The sequence below is a fragment of the Orycteropus afer genome, unplaced genomic scaffold (assembly GCF_000298275.1).
Source record: "Orycteropus afer afer isolate SDZICR_OR568_19922 unplaced genomic scaffold, OryAfe1.0 scaffold00997, whole genome shotgun sequence".
Lineage (NCBI taxonomy): Eukaryota > Metazoa > Chordata > Mammalia > Tubulidentata > Orycteropodidae > Orycteropus > Orycteropus afer.
The window spans coordinates 225,966-236,767 of NW_006922584.1; the positions used below are offsets into that span (position 1 = coordinate 225,966).

The 10,802-nt window shown below is 43.6% G+C and overlaps 2 protein-coding genes across 2 annotated transcripts in view; both read left to right on the forward strand.

Annotated features, from left to right (window-relative positions):
• FNBP4 (formin binding protein 4) overlaps positions 1 to 6,822 on the forward strand; it is a 41,340-nt gene extending 34,518 nt beyond the window's left edge. Inside the window, exons 13-17 of the mRNA XM_042783384.1 lie at positions 109 to 419; positions 548 to 692; positions 1,106 to 1,452; positions 5,166 to 5,323; positions 6,732 to 6,822. Coding sequence (XP_042639318.1) covers positions 109 to 419; positions 548 to 692; positions 1,106 to 1,452; positions 5,166 to 5,323; positions 6,732 to 6,822 — 1,052 coding nt within the window. The remainder of the gene's footprint in view (positions 1 to 108; positions 420 to 547; positions 693 to 1,105; positions 1,453 to 5,165; positions 5,324 to 6,731) is intronic.
• Positions 6,823 to 10,093: 3,271 nt separating this feature from the next.
• Positions 10,094 to 10,802, forward strand: part of AGBL2 (AGBL carboxypeptidase 2) — a 41,778-nt gene continuing 41,069 nt past the window's right edge. Inside the window, exons 1-2 of the mRNA XM_042783383.1 lie at positions 10,094 to 10,129; positions 10,389 to 10,452. Of these exons, the coding sequence (XP_042639317.1) occupies positions 10,094 to 10,129; positions 10,389 to 10,452 (100 nt within the window). The remainder of the gene's footprint in view (positions 10,130 to 10,388; positions 10,453 to 10,802) is intronic.

The window sequence follows — 10,802 nt, forward strand, 5'->3', positions numbered from 1 at the left end:
TTCCTATTCTATTGATGTTTATCTCACCAATCAACTGAACATTTCTCTGACTATAAATCACGGAGTTTTTGTTACATGCTTTCCCTGACACCTACCTGTTTTTCATAGGTTCTCTTTGTAAAGAGTCCTTTTCTGGCCAAGTTTCTTCTTCATCACTCATGCCACTTACTCCATTCTGGACTCTTCTTCAGTCAAATGTGCCTGTGCTTCAACCTCCGTTACCCTTGGAAATGCCTCCACCCCCACCTCCACCTCCAGACTCCCCTCCTCCCCCACCCCCACCCCCACCTCCTGTAGAAGATGGTGAGATCCAGGAGGTAGAGATGGAAGATGAGGGAAGTGAGGAGCCTCCTGCCCCAGGAACGGAGGAGGATACTCCTTTGAAACCTTCAACACCAACCACGGTTGTAACTACTCAGGTGAGTGAAGCCAGTTGACATTCTGAAGAGTTTTGGAGGACTGGAGTATGATCAATACTGTGTTTTATTGTAGAAGATGGATCTTTTAGCAGGGCCTCAGCCACTCACCAGAGTCTTTCTTGTTTCAGAGTTCACTTGATTCTAGCACCTCTAGCTCTCCTTCCACTAAAGCAGTGAAGAGAAAAGCTACCGAAATGAGTCCTGCGGTCGTGCAGAGATCCGCCACGATCGGGAGTTCGCCTGTCCTCTACAGCCAGTCAGCTGGAGCCAGGGGTAAGCACGCAGCATCACGACTAGAGTGTGTGTTTTTATGTGGATGAGCTCTTTATTTCCATCATTAGATGCCATAAATTGAAGAAATGACTTTTTTGATTGCAACAGCTATTTACGTGCATTCCTTTCTCTTTCTAAAAGCTGCTGTTACCAGTTTGGCGTGTATTCTTCCAGATCCTTTCCATGGCATTTATATACATGAGTGGTTTAGATGTTGAAGTACCTTTGTGCTAAAGTATTTAGAAATTAGTAATTTGTTTCTGGCCAAATGTAGCTGTATTTTTTAAGGAAAAAAGCATGTTAAAATCTTTTTGTAGATGATGTAACCTCTAATTCCCTCTTTCTTCTTTTCCTTGTTTGGGATCTTGTGGCCCTGTCCTTTTTTAATAGTGTCATTTTGTTTTTTGTATTAGGTCAGCAGGCAACAGGAGCGGGCATCAGTAACCAGGCTGCAGGGATTGGACACACAGCAATGACAGTTAGTCACTCAGCAGCAGGAATGGGTCAGCAGGCCAGGGGAATGAGCCTGCAGGCGAATTACCTAGGACTTGGAACAGCATCTGCAATGATGAGCTATGCTGAATGCTCTGTCCCAATTGGAATGACTGCTACCACACTGCAGCCAGTTCAGGCTCGAGGTGCTGTGCCTGCCAACACCATGCTAGAACCTCCTCCTCCTCCGCCTCCACCTCCACCACCGCCACCACCAGCTCCCAAAATCCCACCACCTGAGAAGACCAAAAAAGGGAAGAAAGATAAGGTATAGGATATCTGGGTTTGTTTGTTTGTTTGTTTGAAATTTAAAATGTTAGGGTGTAATTCACATAACAAAATTTAACATTTTAAACTGTACAGTTCATTGGCATTCATTACATTCATGCTGTTGTACAACTGCCACCTCCATCTAATTCTAACTAATTTTCATCACCCCAGAAGAAAACCCAGTACCCATTAAGTAATCTGTCTCCGTCCCCCGTCATCCACCAGTCTGCTTTCTATCTCTACAGTTGCTTATTCTGGATATCATATAAATGAAATCATACGCTGTGTGACCTTTTGTGTCTGACTTACTTCATTTAGCATAATGTTTTCAAAATCCAGCCACACTATCAGTACTTCACTCCTTTTTGTAGCTGAGTAATAGTCCATTGCATGCATCATATGCCATCTTTTTGTTGTTATAAGCCTGTGTGTGTGTGTGTGTGTGTGTGTGTGTGAAAGAGAGAGAGATTTGGGTGAAAGTTTAGAGAGCAAATTCACTTTCTATACAGCAAGCAGTTCATATACACTTTGTGTCATGACATTGACTACAACTTACCACAATGCAACAGCTCCCCTCCCACTTCCTCCCGATAGTTACCTCTTCCCTGTGTCCATCCCTCCATGCCCTCCTGCCCTCTGAGCCGTCTCCCTGTGCATAAACAGCCCTTCCTTCTCCCATGATTGTTCTCTCCAAGAAGTATATCTACCTCAGGTAAATGTTCACCTCCTATGCCGGTCTTTTGTTTGGCTGGAAGCCACAGGTGTGGTTTCAGTTCCAGACCTGAAGGGCAGCTAGGGGCCATAGTTTCAGTGGTTCCACCAGGCTCTATCAGACCAGCAAACCTGGTCCCCCCCACCCCTTTTTTTTCCTCCAAATGATTTTGAGTTTTGTTCCACATTGTTCTCCCTCTCTATCCAGGATCTCCTACATAGATCTTCCTCCGAGTGGTTGACAGTGGTAGCCAGCTACCATCTAGTTCTTCTGGTCTCATAGTCATATAGGCTGCGGATCGCATGGTGTACCAGTCACTAGGATTAATTGTTTCCATGAATCTTTGGTTTTCTTCATTCTTCTTTGCTCTGGACAAGGAGAGACCCATCGTTGCATCTAGATGGCTGCTTGTGAGCTTTTAAGATCCTAGTCGCTATTCGCCAAAGTAGGAGGTGGAACAATGTTTTGTGTAGTATGCCAGTTGAGCTTGATGTCCCCTATAACTATGGCCCCGAGCCCACAGGTTCAGCTCCTCACTCCCTCTGGGTAGCTGGCTGTGACCAGGAAGTGACTACAACCTTGTCCCTTGTCATCTCTACTATATACCTGGGATTTCTTACAGAACATACAAATACACTTGTAGAACCATTGTCTGCCAACCCTCTACATGATCTTGTTTACACTCCCTGCTGCATGTTGTTGTTGTTGTTTGCCGTCGAATCGGCCCCGACTCATAGTGACCCCTCCTTGGGTTTCCGAGGCAGTATCACTACGGAAGTAGGATTACCCAACCTTCCTTCCGAGGAGTGACTGGTGGGTTTGAACCACCAGCCTTCTGGTGAGCAGTCAAGTGCCTTAGGCACTATGCTACCAGAGCTCCTCCCTGCTGCATAGACATACCTAATAGTTCAGCTGTTAGAGGCCATTGTTAAAGAACAGAAAATATATTATTAATGTCTTAGAAGTGTAAGTATTTGAGACCAATGCATATTTTCAATTTTTGCTAGAGTTTCATGGGCCACTTACTAGAAGAAAGGAGTTTCTAGTCATTTAATCTTTATTCCTCCAATTGCTATTAAAAATGTGCTCAAAGTCCCATGCAACTCTTTGGATCCATGGTTTTGAAGACGGTCTTGCTGGGTGCCATCAAGTCCATTTTGACACATGTGCCAGAGTAGAACTGGCCCACAGGGTTTTCTAGGCTGTAATCTTTATAGGTCTTTCTCCTGCAGAGCTAACCTGAAACTTTTTAGTTAACATCCTGGCGCTTAACTGTTGGGCCACCATGGCTGTTTTTGATTACAATAGGCAATGAATAATTTCTAATTGTATTTTCCCACAAAAATTTACCAAGCCCTTCAGAAGTCACAGTGAAACAATAGTGACTCTATCTGGATCTGTCCTTTTTAATCTGTTTGCAGATGTTAAGTTGAGGGTACTTGATGTGCTCACATGACTATTACTATTTTAACTTACCTTAACTCAGTCAGTCCCATGCTAACTCAGAGGGGCTATGCTGGAGCTTGTCGGAGGGATGTGTGTGTGTAATGCGTCAGGTTGCACCACAGGTGAAATGACAGGATAGAGTATGGGTTGTATGTGGAGCTGAAGATCTGAGTATTACTGATGGGCATTTCCCAGAAAGTGAAGAACTCAATGGAGTACAAACAGGATATTGGGCAGAAAACCAAATAATGTAAAAGGCTGAAGATGTTAAATTTATTTTCTCAAGTGTTAGGGGATGTTATCCAAGAACTCTATCTCAAGTACAGCCAGGAAAAGCACCTTTGATCCTGATCCCCAGTCCTTACATGCACGTAGCACCCAGTCACAACTACCATTTGCTCCCGCTTACAGAATAACTTGGTGGAGTCTCGAAGCAAACAGCCCTGAGATAAAAACTACTGTGTCAGGCACTCTTCCTACAAGTTTGGGATTCGGTAGTAAATAGCATAAAATCTGTTTTGTAGAGCTTCCTTTTTAGCAAGGAGTAAGGAGGGGAGATAAATAAGCAAATAAATATATGTTAGGTGATTTTGAAAGGCAATAAAGAAAAATAAGCAATGTAAGGACAGAAAAGGGTTTTGCTTCCTTCCTCTTTAATAGTTGTCATGGATTTCGTTACTCTTTCCAGAAACAGTTGGCTCTTGTTTTTCAGTTCATGTGAACATCATGTCTATTTAAAATTTGTAAAAGGGAACACTATAATTCTGAGGAGATGGCATAAGGGCAGCACTTTTGTATTTTATGGACTTGTTGTTGTTGTTGTTGTTTGCCGTCGAGTCGGCCCCGACTCATAGCGACCCCTCCTTGGGTTTCTGAGGCAGTATCACTACAGAAGTAGGATTGCCCAGCCTTCCTTCCGAGGAGTGGCTGGTGGGTTTGAACCGCCAGCCTTCTGGTTAGCAGTCAAGTGCCTTAGGCACTATGCTACCAGAGGCTAGGGAGACTAAATGAAACTTCTTTAATTATATAAAATACATGTATTTAAAAAAAAAAAAAAATCATTGTAATTGAGTCGATTCTGACTCACAGCGACTCCCATTGAGTTTCTAAGGTGATAAATCTTTACAAAAGAGGATTGGCCAGTCTTCCTTCTGGTTAGCAGTCAAATGCCTTAGGCACTACACCACTAGAGCTCCTTAAAATACATATAGTTCTTTGTATTTTTAACTAAGCTTTTGGTTTATAGTTGGTAAAAATTTCCAACAAACAACTTAGAGTGGTATTCATTTTTTGTTTTGATTTTAAAGTCAAACTTAATGCCTTTGTTGGAAGGAAGACTGGGCACTCTACTTCTGTAGAGATACTGCCTCGGAAACCCAAAGAGGAGTCGGTAGAATCGGAACCAACTCAATGGCAATGAGTTTGGTTTGGTTTGGTTTTTATGCCTTAGAACTAGCGTTTTTCCTAGATCACAACCTCCCATGCCAGAAGGTTGCATTTTTCTGCTCTCCTGTTTTTATGTAGTGCATTCCCTCTTCAATCATTGTTAACAGGCAAAGAAGAGTAAAACCAAAATGCCATCTCTGGTAAAAAAGTGGCAGAGTATCCAGCGTGAGTTAGATGAAGAGGAAAACTCCAGTTCCAGTGAAGAGGACCGGGAATCCACCGCACAGAAGCGAATAGAAGAGTGGAAACAGCAGCAGCTGGTCAGGTAAACAAAATGATCACAGACTGGTGTGAATTGTGGTGGTTGTCGTCATTGTAGAGCAGTCATACTCTTAAAATCACAGCCCTTAGTTAGTTTTCGCTACTCTTCTATAAGCCATATTCACCTGAATTTTAATTCATAGAAGTATTTATTTCCCTATAAACATCATGATCTATCCTTTTTTCAAACTGTAAATATCAGAGGTATAATGCTTACTTCCACTGATAGTCTGTTAGGTGGAGGACTGTCTTAATCCTCTATGTACCTGGAAAAATAGTCATCACCATTTATGTTTAGATCTGATGGACCCTGTCTTTTTAATAAATTTACTTTACAAATCATTTATGGAAGTAACGATACAAAGGCTTAAGAAGAAAACTATGTTAGAGATTTTAACAAGTAAACATACCAAACCTAAATTTCCATAGTTTCCTAGTTTTGAGAGTTTATTGTTTTTGTTGTTTAAAAAAAAAAAACAAACAAAAAAATACCTCTGCCATTGCGTTGATCTGACTCATAGTGTCCCAGAAAGACAGAGTAGAACTCCTCCATGGGGTTTCCAAGGCTGTAAATCTTTACAAAAGCAGTCTGCTTCCTCATTGTCCCACAGAGCAGCTGCTGGGTTCAAACCACCTACTATCAATTGACAGCCGAGTGCTTAACCACTGCACCATCAGGGCTCCCGTAGTTTTGAAGGTTATTGTTAGGTGCCATCAAGTCGGCTCCAACCCATAGCGAGCCTGTGTCCAACAGAATGAAACACTACCTGGTTGTGCACCTTCCTCACAGTCCTAGCTGTACTCGAGCCGGTCATGGCAGCCACTGTGTCAGTCCATCTGTTGAGGGTCGTCGTCTTTTCTGCTGACCCACCAGCTCTGGTGGCGAAGTGACTGAGGCATCTGACTGCTAAGAGAAACTTTTACGAGAACATACTTTATTCTTTCAGTGTGGCTTTAATGGTTATTGGAGCCATGTATACATAAATAAATGTACATTTATGCGTATATAAAATTATAAAGAGTATAGAGTGTTGGGGAGCTCTGGTGGTCTAGTGCCTAAGGCATTTGACTGCTTACGAGAAGGTTGGTGGTTCAAACCCACCAGCCACTCCATGGAAGTAAGACTGGGCAATCTCCTTCCATAGAGATACCGCCTCGGAAACCCAGGGAGGGGTTGCTCTGAGTCGGGATCGACTCAACCGAAGTGAGCTTGAGTTTTTTTTATAGAGTGTCTTGGTTGATCCCTCAGAATTAAGAAATTTGATAAATGTGCTGGTATTTAGCTAAGAAACGTGAACATTTTTATGAATATAGATGTGATATGATAGCTTTTCTGTTCAAGCTTTTTTCTGCTAGGGAGGGAACTTTTATTTTTGCTTTTCAGTGAAATAATCTCCATTCTTTCTTCACAGTGGCATGGCAGAAAGGAATGCTAATTTCGAAGCCCTTCCAGAGGATTGGCGCGCAAGACTGAAGAGAAGGAAAATGGCTCCAAACACATAATGTGGTTTTTTTTTTTTTATGAAAAAATTTTTTTATTTTTAGTATTTGTTTTGTTTTGTGTTCAGTTCAGAGCCTTAACCAGTTTTAGTATTGTCAAACTGTAAATGTTACTGGGGAGAACATTTGAATTTCCTGGGCAAGAGCATATCCATACCAAGTTTTCACATTTGTGAAATGTTATTTTTCGGTTTTGCTGAAGGATGAGGTAATTGGCATTGCTTTCACCTGCTTACCTTTATTTTCATACTGGGAAGTTCAGCATATTCGGTGTATCAACCTCATCGATTTAAACATGTGGCCCATGAGTATGTCAGCTCTGTGAAGGACTCGCTGACAGAGTGAAAGGTTGTCCTGCCTAGAGGCTCATTTAGTTCTTGGTGGCACTCTCACTAACTTCTACTCCAGAACAAGTGCGATTGGGAAGGCAGCTCTGTATTACACCTCGTGAAACTTGGATTCTTGGGATCTTTCTCTGACCTCTTTTCCCCTAAAGTCTCCTGCCCCTAAAGTGCTGAGATCTGTCAACCTTTGCTGACAAATGGCCACACACTTCAGGTTTTTCTCAGTCATTTCACATGATAAATGGGTGGCATATTTAAATTTTAATACAGATAACAGTAGGTGTTCATGTCCTTGATTTTTGAGAGTTTCCCCAAGTAGGTGGCAGTAAATGTAACAAGAGCCACTGTATGTATTAATGTATCTCTGTTGTCTGTTCCAAAATTCATCTCCCTTCTATGTGTGACTATATTCTCCATAAAATTCCAGTATTTAAAAAGCAGTTTACTCTTCTGTACTTCCTATTGTATCACAATCAGGTAAAAGTCACTTTAAACTGAAGAAAAGGCAACTTGTGTTTTAAAGCTGTTTGTATTTCTCCAGTTTTGGGCCTTGTAAATTTGTATATATACACTAATAAAGCTTTTTTATACTTCTGATTGGTTAGCAACTTGTTTTTTCTAATCAAATGCTGTACAAGGTATGTGCAAACAATGATGAACAGCTTTCAGGAAGAGAAATGGCAGTAGGATCTTGAGCTTGAAAGGAATGAAAACAGGCTTCTTGTACCAGGTAGTGTTGTGTGACCTAAATTTTTGGAGCTTATGCCCTATCGAAAGGGTCTGGTGGCACAGTGCTGAAAGCATTTGACTGCTAACCAAAAGGGTGGCAGTTTAAACCTACCAGCCACTCCATGAAAGGAAGACTGGGCAATCTACTTCTGTAAAAATGTACTGCCTTGGAAACCCATTGGAGGTTGCTGTGAGTCGGAATGGACTCAATGGCAGTGGGGGTTTGATTTGATGCAAAACGCAGCCACTGCTGTGGAGTTGGGTCTGACTCATAGCAACACCTCCTTGGGTTTCTGAGGCAGTATCACTACGGAAGTAGCCAACCTTCCTTCTGAAGGGTGGCTGGTGGGCTTGAACTGCCAACCTTCTGGTTAACAAATGCCTGAGGGCACTACCCTATCTAAAACATTAAATCCTAGAAATAATGGAATGGGGTTAACATTTTGAGAAAGTATAGCTTCTTCTGATTATAAAAGTTAATACATACTTAGCATTATATAAAGAAAGTTAAGCAAAGACAACAGTTGGAACACTGACTCTTGTCATATGTTGTTAGATGCCATGAAGTTGTCTCTGACTCACAGCGAGCCTGTGTACATCAGAATGAAAGCGGTGCTCAGTCACTCACCATCCTCACGATCCTAGCTTTGCTTGAGGCCATCATTGCAGTCCCTGTATCAATCCATCTGTTGAAGTTCTTCCCCTTTTTACTGACCCTGCACTTTACCAAGCATGGATAACATGTTGGATTTTGTCATTATGCTAAAGGGGTGACCATTTTGTGCTTAATTGTTTTCTGGTTATTTCCAAAGAGTAATTTGCTGCAAATGAAATGAAAGGCTGTCAACTAGCCATTCCAGCCTTCACTGTCACCTACGTGTCCCAGACTTGGAGGAATTGCTGCACAGCACCAGTGTTTTTCTCAATGGGACTTTTTGTAAATTTGCCAGCTTGATACTCAGAATGTGTGGCTTTAACTTTTTTATTTCTTGGATTTGTCTTTAATTTTGAATTTTTTTTTTCTTAATTGTGATTTGGGTGAAAATTTAGAGTAAGTTCACTCTCCATACAGCAGGTCACATACACTTGGTCTCATAGAAGGTTATTTCAATTCGGCCTATGAGGTGGAGGCACTATAACGTGAAAGGAGAGAGGAAATGTAAATGCATTACTATGCTATAGAACCCCAAACAAGCCTGAAAATAGGTTGAGGGCTAATGGTCTTGTACACATCAGTTCAATTTCAATTCCACAGAGTGGAGCTGCAGTACTATATGAAAGGAATGAATGAAACTGTTCTGCGATGCTGGCCGTCGATTTTTCCCAGATTTAAAACCCCAATAGCTTAACGGTTGCCAGACCCTGGTTTCCCCTACCCACATCCGCCTCTTGGGGGCGGGGCCTGGGCCCCCCGGAACATCCGACCGCCCCGCCCTGCTTCCGCTCCCTCCACGCGGTTGCTAGGCTACTGGCCCCCTCGCGGAAAGCTGTGGCGGGTGAACGCTGCGAGCGTCTCTGCTAAGTGGCCGGCCGCGCCTCTGAGCTTGCCTTGCCCGGGCCTCGCCCGGGCTCTCCTGTCGCCGCGGCAGCCGCGCCCAGCCCTGTTGCCCGGGACGTGGGGCCCTCGCACCCCTAGCTCTGTGCTCCAGGGAAATCCTGCGTCTGACCCTTCAGGAAACTGCCCTTCCCCACTCCTCCCCGCAGCCAGGAAGCCCTGAACCCGAATTCCGCTTTCAGTACCCACTCTCCCGACCTTTCTTTTACATCCATCCCTAGACGACTCCTTTCTTCTCCCTGTCTTTTCCGTTTCCGGCGGCGTCCAGGTTGTGGCATTCCCCCTCCTCAGGGACCGAGAAGCATGGGGCCAGCGAGCGGCCTGGCACCTCCAGCAGAGGAATCAGGAAGGCTTGCGGCCCTCCGGATCGCAGGTGCGCCTCGGGGCCTTCCAGCGGGACCCACCCGCAGCTGGGTGTTTGTCCGAGGGGCTGTCTTGACAGGCGGACGCGCAGGCTTTCCTAAGGAGACGGAACCTAGCTGTAGGGTGGGAGTGGAGGGATGGCGGTATCGGCCGTGTTTTCAGCTGCCCTGTTGTGGTTTGTAGCTGCTGCTGTGTAATCCGTCTACCCTTTTGGAAACTGGGCTCGAGTTGCTGCTGCGTACAGTATCGCTGAGTGGGCTTCAGCGTACCATGCAGAAGTAACATGTTCCCAGCACTGGAAACGGAGCTCAAGCGGGAGGTAGGCACACACCCCTCTCCAGGGACGCCACTGACATCCAGTGCTAGCAGCTGGAGCACGAGGTCGCTTCTGGTGGAGCCCTTTTCCGGTTGGAAACCTTGATCCCCGAGATAGAATGATTTGCATAAATATCTTTCACTAGTTTTGTTTACAGAAAACTTGAGGTCTGTCCTCTGCCACAGAACTTGTGTGGCTTTTGTTAACAGTTCAGTGTCACTTGAAAGACTTTTCCTGATTGACGTGGCCTTTTCTTTCACAGACCCTTCCTGATCCCTATGAGAATTTTATGTACCGTCACCTCCAGTACTATGGCTACTTTAAAGGTAACATCTCCTGCTTATCTAGAATCACCTTCCCTGGCTTCAGGAAGTGAATTGTTTCATTAATTGGTTTATTTGGCAGAGTTGGCAGTCTTGTTTTGTGAGTGGATAGACTAAGCAAGAGAGAAATCAATGAGTTACCTCAGGTTCTTGGACAAAACGGAATTGAATTGGAGTTTTCTGATAACCTATTTCATGTTGCTAATACTAGACCATAGAAAAAATAAAGAACTCAGGCATTATGAATCAGTGTTCTTCCAACAAGCTTTGAAAAATTAGTTGCCTTAATATGAGCCCTCAAAGTAATAAATTGCATCCATTGCTTTTCAAGTCTCTGCCACACTCTGTTTGTT